Raw genomic sequence first — 14,390 nt, 5'->3', positions numbered from 1 at the left:
TAATGAGTCTTGCAGTTCAACCTGGAGATCCCTCTTCCCCATAGCAGATTTTACTTGTTTTAGGAAACTGTACAGACTGACTGCTGGTGCCAGGATACATAAGATGTCATCAGCTCATCAGATAAAGAGCCCCACACATATCCATGCCCAAGTAATGTGCCCACGAGTGTACATAGAGAAGGAAACACTGTGGCCATTGCTCCCTGACCCACACCACTGGTCCTGCTGCAATGCCAGGAAAAAGAAAATGAGAGGACATAACTGGTAGGGTTGTTCAGCAGATTGCCTCAGCAATTTTGTGCTCTGAGTGTCATGTGAAATTACCCCAGTTTTTAGGACAACTATTTATTTGTACAGGGAGGTGATTATGTGGTCTGGTCTGATGTCATCTGTTGCCATAAGATACTGTGTTAGAGCTGGCTGGATATGGTGGTAGTTGTGCTGACACAGCAACAGGGGTCTAAAGACAGAAGCAAGAAAAGATTTAGACATAGAGGGAATATCTTTTACAGAGCCACTGATAGATTTAGGGGAAAAAAAAAAAAAAAAAAAAAAGAAAGAAAGAAGGGAAGTTTCCAGGCACACAAACCCTTCTTCAGGGCTTTTCTTTTATCCAGCTCTATTCAATTACTTCTGGTTCCTTCGTGACAGAGTTTTATCCTCTGATCTGTCATCTTCATATTGATTTCAACAACTATGATTGTTTGAAAGGAAAAAGCTGGTAAAGGGAAGGATATGCTTTGTGCAGCAGACCACATTTGGGTGAAAGACCCAGAGCTCAATATTGCTGTATACTGAATCACCTCAGCTACAGCATCTCCTCAGGAGATTACATGTAACCTGATTTACTTGAATATGTCCCTGCTCATTGCAGAAAGTTCATTCTGGGTGACCTTTGAAGGTCCCTTCCAACACAAACTATTCTACTATTCTGCACTATTCTATGGTAGCTGGCAAGAGGTCTGTAGGAGAGGATTAACAAAAAACTACATTAATTTTTGCTTGCTTACTTTGGGAGCTCAATCCTTTCCCTCTAGCTTACTGGTTCAGGCTCAGCACAACATAATCCTTTGTGTGAACTGAGCTTTTCCTTTCTCTCCCAGGCTTCAGATGAACAAAAGTTAGGCTGTGTGATATGGCAAAAAGCAGTCAGAGCCAACACTGGGAGAGTATTTTCCCTTCCTTATTCCTCTCTCCCCATCAAATAGCACAAGTCAGTACCAAATGCCAACACAACCTGATGATGGGTTGTATAGATGACAGCAGGAAGAACAACACAGCCCTACTTGAACCCAACAATCTTGTCAGCACAATAAAAATCCCAGTAATGCATGGTGCAAAAAGAGCCTGGTCTGTTCTGATTGCAGGCTTCTTCTGTATACATGAAGAGGACAATAATGTGGCTGGAGTGAGGTTATTTATTTGGATTTACTTATGGGCTTGGGCATCTATTGGAATATGTATCTTTTGATGCTCTCAGAGTTATAAATTTGTGTATGTTTTCACTAACAAAATCCATATTGTCACAAATCTTATGTTTTTCATAAGTGATGTTACTTCTTTATTAGGAATGAGGGAAACATTGATGTCAGTGGATTATTTTTGTGCCTCACATGCATTAAAAAAGATGTGTACCCATTATTTTGCATAGGTACATTTTTACACTGTGCTGGGTCATTTCTTATTTGTTAATTGTAACAGCTACAATGGGTATTTTATATTAATTCAATGAGAGGTAGCCCCTTCCTCCAAGATATTAAACCATAAATATAGAGTTGCAAAAGAAAACATTATAATAGCCTGGTGACAAGAGTACACAAGTCCTGTGACAGTGCAGAAGTCCTCTTTATTTTTTTTTCCAGGCTATATGCATGTTTTTGTGCCTGTGTACATTATTGAATATAAGCATGCGTGAGTGCCTACAGATTAATCTTATATAAAATATTAATAGCATACCATGCTTTTTATTAGTCTATTATTTATATCTACAGGTGCTGTTAGTAGGAGTCTCCAGCTTATATATATTTTCTACTCTGTTCTGAAACTCTGGCAAGTTTATAAATGTTACCAACAGAAGACATTAAAATTTACCTCTTCTTAGCACTTTTTTTTTTTCTTTTTCCCCTGGCAAGAAGCAAACCTCAGCAAGCAGTTAACTGTATATAGTTTATCAGTGTTTTAATTCCATCTTCAGCTCCCAGAAGTCTACATGCAATTTAAGATGTTCTCCAGATTATCCTCACATCACCTAGTCATTAATCTCAAATTAAATATTCATAATCCTAAAACTCATCTACATTTGTCAGGAAAGAGTAAGCACTGTTTTTTTCCCCAGTTATTCTTTTTGGTTTCACTTAAGTTAAGGAACTCTGCCTCACTTAACAAGTCATGTAAACCAACTCTTTCCATGAACAGAAACAATTCTGAGATAATGTCTCTCACTACAACATTCATGCTAAGTAAAGAGAGATGTGTCAGCATGCACAGGACAATTTTTTTTTTCAGACTGAGGGGCTGATCAACAGTTTTTAAGACCAGCCTCTTAGTTACATGCAGTTTTTAAGGCTGTTAAAGAGTACTAAGTTTAGACAACGTTAAGAAAATAGCTTGGGAGAGGCAAGGTATCACGGTGGAAAACAGGATAATATACATAAGGGGGACTGTCACAGGAGTTTAACTTTAAAGATTATATCAATATACAAGGGAATGTTAAATCCCAGGCACTCAGGACCAGCTCTCTGTCAACAAAATGCATCACCTCTGATACAGAAACACTGCTACAGCTCCTGGGGTGAAGGAGAAGACCCAAACCATAGCCAGAAGAAAACTCATCTGTCTCATTCCTCTTTCCTAACCGCAAGCCATAAGAACTCGTCAGCACTCTCCAGTGCCACTACCCTAAGGTAGTGGTTTGGGAAATGATCACTGTGTTGCTGCACCACGTGTGTGAGGCTGTGGGGTTGCAGGAAGAAAGTTTGGGCAGTGTGGGTTGTGTTTTGTGAGGGCTGGAAGCTCTGCCCTTGGTGTTCCACGAGTGGGCTCTGTTTGAGCAGAGTGAGCTATGCTGGAGGGGAAGAGCTGGGCTCCCACAGGAGGCACAGGTTGTGTCTGTGTTGTGTGTCCATGTGTGTCCACTTTATGCTTTGCTTTTCCACATTTTGTTCTCTCGGTTGTGTGTCTGAGTTTGCAGGATGCTGAGGACTGTGTGGTGTGGTCTGCATCCTCCACAGCTGTGGCTCCAAAATCTTTGCTGAGGCAAGGCCAAGCCGGGACTGTGTGGATCAGGACAGAAAGAAAACACATAATGGACACTCCAAACGACCCTCCTAATGATTCAGTCATTAAGGATGAGAGTTTACGCAAGAGGTTGGAGGACCCGGGTGATGGCAGGGGTTGAGAGCTTTGCACCTCTCCCCAGGACAATCTTCTCCCCTGCAATTATCAGTGGAGATGAAAGGGGGGGTGAGGGGTTACCTCTACCCCAACAGGAGAGGGGAGCAGCACAGCCCCCAAAGCAGGTGAGATCCTTGCTCAGGGATTTTCCACCACCCCTCTGTGCGCAGCCAGAAAAGACCCCTGTGCAGATCAGTGGGAAAAACAAGCAAACAAAAACCCACAGAGAAAAAAAACCCAACGCATAATCCCCCCAAAAAACACCCAAACCCCGAGATCAGAGGTCTCCCTCAAACTTCTCCCCAAGGTCTTGCTGGTGCCAGGACTGAAGGGAATCTGCTCCACTCCCTTCCCTGCCTGCCGGAGTGCTCAGTGTCCGGCCAGAGCCCGCTTTAATCCGCTTTAACCTCCCTCCCTTCCCAGCCCTAAACTCCTGGGGAGCCGAAAGTCAGGGACAGATTTGGGGAGGCGGTGGCTTTAGTCGGCTGGAGGTTATCTCAGCTGGAGCAGGGAGAGCCATTAATTAAGCCAGCTATTTAGGATTCTAATGCGATTTAAATTGGCCCTTGGAAAAGAAGAGAGAAAAGACAACAGTGCTAATGACAGTGCATTAGGATCGGAACACAATGATGGGTTATTACAAGCGTCCCGAGGCTCTTGTAAGGCTCAGAAGAGCCGGGGGGGGGGAGGGGGGAGAAACCTAAAAAACAAACCAACAAGAAAAAAAAAACAAACACAACCCCAAAAATCAACAAACAACCCAACAAGGAAGAGGACAACAAAGAGGGACAAAGGGAAGCCAAGAAGGAGATCTCCCCTCGGCGGGCTCCCGTCTGGATGCGCGTTCAGCCCCGGGACCCTCCCCGACCGCCTGAAGATGCTGAGGGTGTCTGGAGTGGAGGGTGCTGGGGGAGGTGGGTGCGAGGGGGTCCTTAAGGCACCCTTCGGGCAGGGGGAGGGGTTGGTCAGATGACTCCAGTCTGTTTGCCAGAGCAGGAGAGAGCAAGCTGAAGCGGGATGCTTTCTCTGCCCATTTCTGCATCTTGGGATACCTGAATGGGACCGCGAGAAGGTGGTGACACACCAGCACCCTGTCCCCAACCCCCACCCCTCACCGCCCTTTCATCTCCACTCTTAATTGCAGGGGAGAAGATTGTCCTGGGGAAAGGTGCAAAGCCCTCAGCCCCTGCTGTCACCCGGGTCCTCCAACCTCTTGCCTAAACTCTCATCCTTAATGACTGAATCATTAGGAGGGTCGTTCGGAGTGTCCAAAATTAGAAGGGCTCCCCCTTCTTCTGGATCAAGGCTTAAAAAATGCTTTTCAAAGCAGAGGCGATATCACGACTAAGTACATAAAAGGCAGAGGCGAGAAAAGGGAGCGTCTTTCTCCTGATTTTATTGGCAGACTTTATGGTGACTGATGCTCGAGCTTTTAAGAATCGGGTAGTTTTTTTTTCTTTGTTTCTTTTTCTTCTTCTTTTTCTTCCCTTTTTATTTCATTTTTTATTTAATCAAATAAGATCTGAGGGCTGTTCCTAACTAGGCACTAATACATTCGGATGTCAGTCACCTCTAAGCGTTTTGACAAACTCAAGATCTCTTAAAACGTGCAGAGTTCAGATCATATTAATTCCCCAAAAATGTTTTGATTCAAAGTAGTTTGTATTTTATGTTGCCAAGGGCAATCGAAAAAGAGCTATTGCCGATAGGTTGGCCCTTCTCTCTTCATGGCCCAGAGGCGATAGCAGTATTTAAGCTTCTGAAATTAGCCTGGGGCAGGAACGATGGATGATCACAAAGCGAAACAAGAGCTTTTTTTGGAGTTTGCCATCTCGATTTCATAAAACGATGCAGGCCAAATGTCACCCTGTTGTCTTTTAATCCAAATATATGGAGGTGAGGACACCAAGCCGGTGTATACTTGATGTCCGAGGGATGGGGAAGGGATAGGTGTGAAAAGGGGACTTAAAGGTATTTAAAAGGGAAGCCTCTATAGAAAATAAAATAAAATAAAAAATAAAAGAGAGAGAGAGAAGGAAAAAGAGACAGAGAAAAAAATCAAGCAGGAACCAGGTTATCCTGCTTTTAAAATGGCAAGCTAGAGAGGAATTAAAAGGGAATGGGGCATGTAATAAAAGCCTGAGACGATTAATAGGAAAGTATAAGAGGGGAGGGATTTTTTTAATGATTAAAAAACACAGACGACTCCTGTAAATAGAAGCTTCATTTCTTCAAGTGATTTCTTTTGAAACGGGCGATCTGAATATTCAACTTTAAGGCAAAGCTCCACTCTGTATGTACAACATTAATATGATCTCTGCAGAATTTGGTACTCAGAAATATTAACATATCAAAGCCGTTGCCTGAGGCTAGAGAAGCTATCGATACACGAGCAGTAGGAAAAGTAAAGATTATTGGTTCTGATGGTTAGAGCAGGGAAGCTCCGGGCTAAATCCTGCACACCATTAACTGAAAGTGATAGCATGGGGATCTCTGCCCTGGAATCGGTGGCAAATATTTTCTCTAGCTAGTAATTAGCTCGCCAGCACCTAAGCCTTGCAAAAATTTTTTTCCTTTCCGAGCCTCATTAAAAGCAAACACCAAATCACTGCACTAAACAATCTAGAAGGCAGCTGATACGTGCAATGGCAGCCAGAGATGGGAGCAGGGAAGAGCCGTGTTTGTGATATTTGTCATTCCTCTCACTATTAGTATCAGAACTGCAGACCATGGCATTCCTTAGCAATTGCTTTTCTTGGGGAGGACTGGGGAGTGGTGTGATCCTCTGGCAAAGTATAAAGAACATGGGAAGTTTTCTTTCTTCCTCTTTCTCTCTTTCTTTCTCTCTTTATCTGTTTCTTTCTTTCTTTCTTTCTTTCTTTCTTTCTTTCTTTCTTTCTTTCTTTCTTTCTTTCTTTCTTTCTTTCTTTCTTTCTTTCTTCTCTCTCTCTCTTTCCTTCTTTCTCTCTTTCTCTCTCTCTTTCACTCTTTCTCTATTTCTTTCTCTTTCTCTCTCTTTCTCTTTCTCTCACTTTCTCTTTCCCTCTCTCTAACTTTCTCTCTCACTCTCACTCTCTTTCTCTTTCTTTCTCTTTCTCGTTTTCTTCCTTCCTTCCTTCCTTCCTTCCTTCCTTCCTTCCTTCCTTCCTTCCTTCCTTCCTTCCTTCCTTCCTTCCTTCCTTCCTTCCTTCCTTCCTTCCTTCCTTCCTTCCTTCCTTCCTTCCTTCCTTCCTTCCTTCCTTCCTTCCTTCCTTCCTTCCTTCCTTCCTTCCTTCCTTCCTTCCTTCCTCCCTTCCTCCCTTCCTCCCTTCCTCCCTTCCTCCCTTCCTCCCTTCCTCCCTTCCTCCCTTCCTCCCTTCCTCCCCTCCCTCCCTCCTACTATTACATCTAAACCACTCAAAAGCAACCTTTAAAATATTATATGTATGTAATAGTAACAAAAAAATAAAATAAAATCTATCAAGAAATGTTTAAAATATTAGAGAAGCCAGTCTTGAGTTAATATATTCTTACTGATGTATTACTAGAAAAGAAGTGTGATTTATTTATATGGGGTGCTGTATAGAGCTTAAGCACAGGTTGTTTTGATTATTGCTAACACCTATCCCTTTCTTTTTGAAGTCGGACAAAATATTTATTATGTATTTTTAATATACACTTGAAACTTATATTTTCGCCTTTGATATCTTCCCTGAATATGCCAAGACACAGATAGCAGTGCAGAAGTAGTTCAGCACTTAGATCAGGGGAGAGAAAACCTTGCATTTTCATGCTGGATTTCCTTTACTATCAATCTTTAAATCCTTGAATAATTTGATCGCTTTAAAAAGAGAGAGAGGGAGAAGGAGAGTCTTGACTACAATCATCTGCACAGGTAATTGGAATCTGCTTAACAGGAGCTGAATAAACTGTAGTTGAGCTCAGCTGAGCTTTGAGCCACCCTTCAGCTGGGAAGTGAGAACCGCAGTCAAACACGAGAGGCACAGACCCCAGCTGATGGAGACTCCCTCTTTCTCTCTTTCAGCTAACGACCTCTGCTTCTCGGAGGTCAGCTCTCGGATCAAACCCGAAATAATGATCCCTTTTCCTGGAGATAATTAGAAACCGTTGAAATCCGAAAGAGAACGACCTAGGCTTGCACAGCCACCAACAGCACAAGCTGGCCAGGAGTACCCATGCTCGCCTCACTCCTCTTAGCGATGCCCATGGAGGGTCCGGGACATTTGGAGAGAGTCCCCACTCTCCTTCCCCATCGTTGTCCCCCCTCCTCTGTCCCCTCCTTGCTCCGGCAGCGGGGCCGGGGCCGCGGGGCCGGGGTGGAGCGGTGGCGGGAGCTGTCCCTTCAGCACCACTGGCACCGACCCGCCCGCCCCTTCCCCGCCACCTCCCGCCTTTCCGTCCCGCCGATCCCAACATCCGTCCTGCCAAACCCCAGCACCTTGCTCAGGGTCGATGTGGGGAGAGAAGACCCTAGAACCTCCCCTCTAACAATCGCAGAATGGCTTAGGTTGGAAGGGGACTTAAAGCTCTGATAGTTCTACTGCCATGGGGAGGAACATCTTCCACTAGACCAGGTTGTTCCAAGCCCCATCCAACTTGGCCTCGAACATTTCCAGGGAGGGGGCGGCCACAAAGGGTTAAATTCTGGTGGGTAAAACCGCGTGTTGTGCCTGCTCTCGATCTCCACTCGCCATAGTTCTGTGTGACTATTGTTTCAGCATAAAGTTTCTTAAGGGACAAAATCAGATGTCTGGCACAATAGTATCACATCCTAAAATAATCTACTCAATATCTATTCTTCATGGTGGGTATAACGAAAGAGGAAAGGCAGTAACGGGATAAGAAACACGCATTCCAAGAGACTGAGTTGTGAAGTGTCCTCCCTCTGACTGTGTTACTCATTTTATACTACGAATGAAAGTGTGTACTTAAACTTGTAAGAATTGTGTTCTTACGTTAGGCCTTTAGGCTTCTTCTGTTTCTCTTCACGGTGAATGATGGTAATAACACCTCCCCCCCCCCCCAAAAAAAAACCCCTCTCAGATTTAGCAAATGCTGGAGAAATGTGTATTTACCAGAGTTCCAAATCTTTTCTCTAACTTTGAAGTTAGCTATTTACATTGACAGATGGGTATCAAATGAAGTGACACTCAAAAGAGAGTTCCACACTGATCTGAAGTGCTACTGAAACCACATTTCCAAAAAAAATCCACTTTCTTTTCCCCACACTAGATCAAGCTGCCGATTTCCTAGCCCGGAGCAAGGGAACACGTTTCTCAAACTATCAGGGATCAGTTCGAATAAACACGGAATGATAAAACGAGTCAAGAAAGCTCTGGATTCAGCGAGAGTATCCGAGAGCTACCGAGGAACAGATCACTTGCAAAGTGCAAATAGGGTGGGAAATGTGAAGTGCTCTAAGCTAGTTTGAAAGTACTTCTGTCAAATTAACACCATTTCAGCAGTATATCCAAACTGCGCTAAACGGTGGGGGAGGGACAGAAAGAAAGAGAAGGAGGTTTATGTTTAAAAAAAAAACAAAAAAAAAATTGATAGACACAAGTATTTGTAACCTCTTACCTCTTCTTATCACACCTCCTTGCCCGTTCAGTACAAGTCCACACTGGGCCTCCACTGAGCTCTTAAGTAATGAGGGGGAGGGAAAGGAAAGAAAGGAAAGAAAGAAATCAGATCCAGAAACCCACATAGCTTTTTCTTTGTTACACGACTCGCACAGGAACAATAGTTAAGGTGAACTGGGAAAAAAACCCACACAGTGGCTCTCTTTGGATTCGGGTGCTTTGGAGAAATCCCACAGCCACCCTGTAGTCTGCCCTTTACTCCAAGAAATACGGAGTAATTGTCACTTTAATTGCTATTTAAAGGTGAATTTCTTCTGAACCAGGGTGCTAGATAGGCAGTTATGTGGCAGGATAGACAAACTAGTCTTGAGAGAAGTGTGTTCCCCCTCTACAGTTGCATGCACAAAGGTCAAAATACACTTTTATATAGTATTTTTGTATGTTTAGCTGTATATTTATATATAGACATACAGCTAAATTAATATATAGGTTTCGTGACACATGTATACCGACTTACAAAGTGTGCACAGAAAGAGACAAAGAGCACGAACAACAGACGACCGAGTGGGCTTTGCCGGCTACACAGAGTAGTAAGGGTATTGTAACAATTCGTATGACCACGCATAGGTGAAGATGAATATGCATCTGTATGCACACACACACAGGCACCCATGTGGGGGTGTGGAGTGAAGAACCATCCAAAAACCTGCCTAGGGCTTCTGGTGCACATCCGAAGAGATCTCACTTCTTTATTCTCCTGTTACAAGGCTGATTATTTGGGGTTCTTCGCCCTCCTTAATAAATATTTTTATTGGAATGATAAAAGGCTTGAAAGGGTTGGGTTTTCTTTGGGTTTTTCCTTATGTTGGGGTTAAAAAAAACACAACAAAGCAAACCTAAATCTATGCCCAGTGGAAATGTGTTAAAGACGCATTTTCCTCTACAAACAAACGAGGTATTGGACATGAAAGAGGCCTTTAAGGGTGTTAACCTACTCAACAGCCCGTGAAGAGTTAAGTAAATGCGGAGAGAGCCGGTGCATAATAAAAACCCCACTTTACAAAACAACCTTTACAGTCCTGGCTCTCTCCCCCACTTTCACCATATTGGCGCTGGCCCTGTAAGACCTTCCTTTTCAAGGCTCTTTATTATTTTAAGTGTTCTGCCTTAAAGTGATTATGAAATCAATATGAAAAAAACTTGGCGACTGAGCATAAATTAAAGCGGTGATGGGAAAAGGTGTGACAGTTTTCTTTGTTGCCCATGGAAAATCTTTTTAGGGCACTGAAAGATGCCACTCCAGCTCCAAGACTGTTTGCATCTGTTAGGCTGACTTAAACCGCCCTCGAAACTATTGGACATTCACTTAAAATTCTGTGCAGGGAAAAGTATATTTACATTTGTTGCATTTGAAATGAGGCATATGCTGATGAACGTTTAAAAAAAGAAAGGCTAAGGAGAAAGGGGAAGACTGGGTTAGATCCCAATTTTGATCGAAAAGTATTTGTGTACGGTCGGGTTTCTGTTCGCCACCAAAACGCTTCCCTCTGAGCCCAAGGTGGCATTCACAAGAGTTCAAGTTTGGTCGGAATCATCTAAATCATATCGAGAAATATTAATATTTTCAACTTGTCACCACTCAGGCTTTCCGATACTTCAGTACACTCACTCCTCTGTTCAGGAAAAGAGGGACGAGGAAAAATAAACACCTAAGTCTTTTATTTGCGAATAAAATGAGATAGAAAAAATAATATTTCAGAAGAACAGCTCTCTTTAAATAAATAATAAATATAATGTGCCTCTAGCAGCTTAACAAACCTCTCACTCTGGCGCTTTTTTTTTTTTTTTTTTTTTTTTTTTTTTAAAGGGAAACATGTTGTTTGGTCGGATGACATTGCATAAATGACCAGTTGAATGGCACTAAGTCGAAAATTGGATAAACTATGGTGCTTTTTTGCCCGGGATTTAGGCATTGTCTGCTGTCTTGCAAACGTCCCTAATCCTCTCTTTTGAAAAATACAAGGCTTTGTGCCTGCCAAAGAAAAAAAATTTGTACAGATACAAAAAAATCAGCAGCAGACGTGGTTATAAAAAGGAGTAAATAGGTTTTAGTTGGGCTGAGCAGTGAATGACTGATTTTTAAATTTTTTTTTTTTTTTTTTTTTTTTTTTTTGAGGGGGTAACATAAGGGAATCCTTGAGAAAAATGTAAACAAACAAACAAGCAACAACAACAAAAAAATAGCCAGAGAGGATAAAATTATAAAGTGAATTTTAATGGAGAAAGATAGGTTCAAATAGTTAAGGTTTCTTCCTCAGAGATATAAAAGATAACATGCTTTGTTGTTCAGTTATTTCCTTCCTTAAAAAAAAAAAAAAATTTCTACTATATAAATGGAGATTTAGAGTTTTGTTTTGGTTTTACTGAAAAAAGAAAAGAAACCTTTTTAGTTTTACAAACTTCGTGGGGTTTTTTGTGTGATTTTTATGTTGGTTTTTTTTGTTTTGTTTTGTTGCTTTTTTTTTTTTTTTTTTTTTTCCCGAGCCTTTGACCACTACGTCTTTTTGGAAAGACCACCCTAGCCAGCTTTGTATGACTGGGAGCAAGATTTGAGGGAAAAGTAAGTACAGTAAATACGGTCCTGTTTGTCTCTCCCCGCTGCTCGGGAAACCTTTGGTTCCTCAGCAGGTCGGGAGAAGGAAGATTTGCTTTTGATTTGGGGGACTTCGCGAAAGGGGTGTCAGATAAAGGAGGGCGTTGTTTGCAGTTCTAGAAACAAATTTCATTTACCCTACGGGCTCAGTTTACCGGATCTGAATTCTTAGTGCGGAGAAAAAGATTTCTGAGAGGATAAACCCGAGGTTTTGATACATAGAAATAGAATTTTTAAATTTTTTTTTTTTTCCTAATGCGTCCAGATGTCGGTTAGGGCAGAACAGATGAATGATCAGGCACACAGATAGATGAATTCAGCTTTATCTGCTTGTATCTCTCTCCCTATTAAAGTCTAGATGGGGTATTGTGAGGAATTTTTAGCTGACTGAATATTTGTGACTAACATTTGCTCCCGTTTATTTCTTCCGTGACTCATAACTCGGAGTTGAACGGAAGGTTTGCCTTTGTATGTACGTCGGAAAGCAGATTTATTGCCTGCCCTGATTTTTTTTTTTTTTTTTTTTTTTTGTCCTTTCTTACTCTATCTTTTCCTGCACACATTTTCCTGCCCTGGCGGCGCGAATTGTTTAAACGGTTCCGTTTGTGTAAAGAAAGGAAAAGTTTATGAAAAGCAAGGAGGTGGCTTTCGCGTGGTTGGGTTTAGTTTTTGTGGGACTTCGGAAGGGCTGATCCAACCCCATACTCGGACCCGCACAGACACGCACGCACCCCGCGATCTCCGGATAAGCCCCACGGTCTCAGCCATCACAGAGACCCATCCCACTCGGTTTTTTTTTCTTTTTTTGGTGGTGCTTTTTTTGTTTTTGTTTATTTGTTTGTTTTCTTTAGCCAAGAAATTTTACTTGCTGACTTTTTTTTTTTTTTTCCCTCTACAGTTTTTTGTTCCTACTTGTCGGATGGGACGGGGTCTGGTTAGGATTTTGAATGAATCTTCCCTCCTTTGTATGAGCGGAGGAAAAACGAGAGGGTGTGGGTTGGGGGGGGGAGGGTGGGAGACCAGGGCAGGGGGGAGGGGAGAAGAAGGTGCCTCGAAAGGAAATCGCATGCTATTTACCTGCAAATCGTCTGCTCCCGAGGCTGCAAGCCCGAGGCTTGGTCCTGGCAGGAGTCTTTGATCTGGATGCATCCCATACTGGGATCCATGGCTCATAAGAGACAGGTCGTGGCGGCGGTAAGCATCTAAGCACCCCAGCTCTCTCCTCTGCTCGTCCAAGCAAGAGGACTTAAGCGCCCGTGCATTGTGGAGGTTGATAAAATCAGTGGGTTCCCCATGGTGGATCTGCTGGTAGTATTGCTGGGAGTGATGGAGAGAGTTCAAGGAGTAAGCGTCGGGGTTGACTGCCGGGTGGCTGTGTTGGAACTCGTAGTGGAAGGACTGGTGGTGCAGTGGGGTGTACTGGTGGTTAGTGGAGAAGTACGGGGAGGCGAACTCGGTGCCCGTGGTAGAGTAAGTGAGTGGAGATGAGGAGGAATAGGCGACAGTCGAGTTGGCCACAGACTCCAGGCATCCAAGCTGCATCAAACGGTAACTGTTTGATCCGTCGTGACGTATCTGCAAGGAAGAAGTGAAAAGAAGACCCCAAAACTGGAGGTTTGTCATTGAAAGCCCCGGGTGCGGTTCCTCCAAGCACGTTGTCCTGCATCGCTTCTCCCCCTGCAGAAGCTTCTAAACCTGCGAGCGGCAACCCCAGCAACAAAAGACCCTTTCCTACCTTGGGCTGGTGCCATAAAGGTCTATTCAAAAAAACCCCATAAACAGCCCAGACTGCCCTTAATACCGTTAAGCAAAAGGAATCCAAGCGGTGAAATAAAAAAAAAAAACAAAACAAAACAAACCAACACTCTATCTTTCTGTCTGTCTGTCTATCTATCTGTCTGTCTATCCACCTCCTGATCACAGCTGTAATATCTGGGGCTGACACACAAAAAAAAGTCATCAAACAGAGGAAACTACCGAGAATACACACAAGTCCCGTCTCTTTTACAGCGTTACACACTGAGAAAGCTTTGCCGCCTGCTTGCCTTCCTTTCTCCTTTCCTTCCCTTCTATTTTTTTTTTGAACCCCTATTTTTCTTTCTTTTTCAAAATAACGAATCAGATCCAAAATTCCCCCCCTCCCCCTTTTCCTGCGTTTCGAAAGAAAAGGGGAGTCTTGTTTTTTTAGTGAGAACTCCCCATTCCTGGCGAGCTGGTGGTGATTTCTCTCCACTTCATTATATTATTAGGGGTATTATTCTGATTTTCGTTCTGGCAACGGTTTTAACGTGGTAATGAGTTGCCCTTTCTGGCGACAGATGTCATAACGAATTTTCTCTCTATACTTCTTTAAGTTATCTCTGAAGCCGGATTATAATTAAATGTAACGGTCCAATATGGATTTAAAAAAAAATGGAAACAACCACACAGGCACATGCACACACACATATGCACACACACACACACATCCCCACACGCACACACATCCATACACACACTCACACACACAAAATACCTCTGCATCGTGGACGAGACCTGGAAAGGTAGTTGACATTTTTTGGTTCTCCGAAAAAAAAAAAAAAAAAAAAAAAAAAAAAAAAGAGAGAGAGAGAGAGAGGAAAAGGGAAAAAGGAAAAAAAAAAAGACCCAACTGTGGATAAAATTCCCCTCTTCAAATAATTAAAAAAAAAAAATAAATAAAAAAGGCAAAAATGTGAAAAATCCAAAGTTCATGTATTTCCCCAATTTTTTTTAGAAAAAAA

The 14,390-nt window shown here is 42.7% G+C and overlaps 1 protein-coding gene across 1 annotated transcript in view; it reads right to left on the bottom strand.

Moving 5' to 3' along the window:
* The window catches only part of TFAP2D (transcription factor AP-2 delta), a 50,505-nt gene extending 37,042 nt beyond the window's left edge, over nucleotides 1-13,463 (bottom strand). The window contains exons 1-2 of the mRNA XM_071742505.1: nucleotides 12,706-13,463; nucleotides 8,974-9,034 (exon numbers count right to left, since the gene is read on the bottom strand). Coding sequence (XP_071598606.1) covers nucleotides 8,974-9,034; nucleotides 12,706-13,251 — 607 coding nt within the window. The 5' untranslated portion in view covers nucleotides 13,252-13,463. The remainder of the gene's footprint in view (nucleotides 1-8,973; nucleotides 9,035-12,705) is intronic.
* Between the last annotated feature and the right edge of the window lie 927 nt (nucleotides 13,464-14,390).

Source organism: Heliangelus exortis, chromosome 3, assembly GCF_036169615.1.
Source record: "Heliangelus exortis chromosome 3, bHelExo1.hap1, whole genome shotgun sequence".
Taxonomy (NCBI): domain Eukaryota; kingdom Metazoa; phylum Chordata; class Aves; order Apodiformes; family Trochilidae; genus Heliangelus; species Heliangelus exortis.
This window is presented reverse-complemented; position numbering and strand designations above follow the sequence as displayed.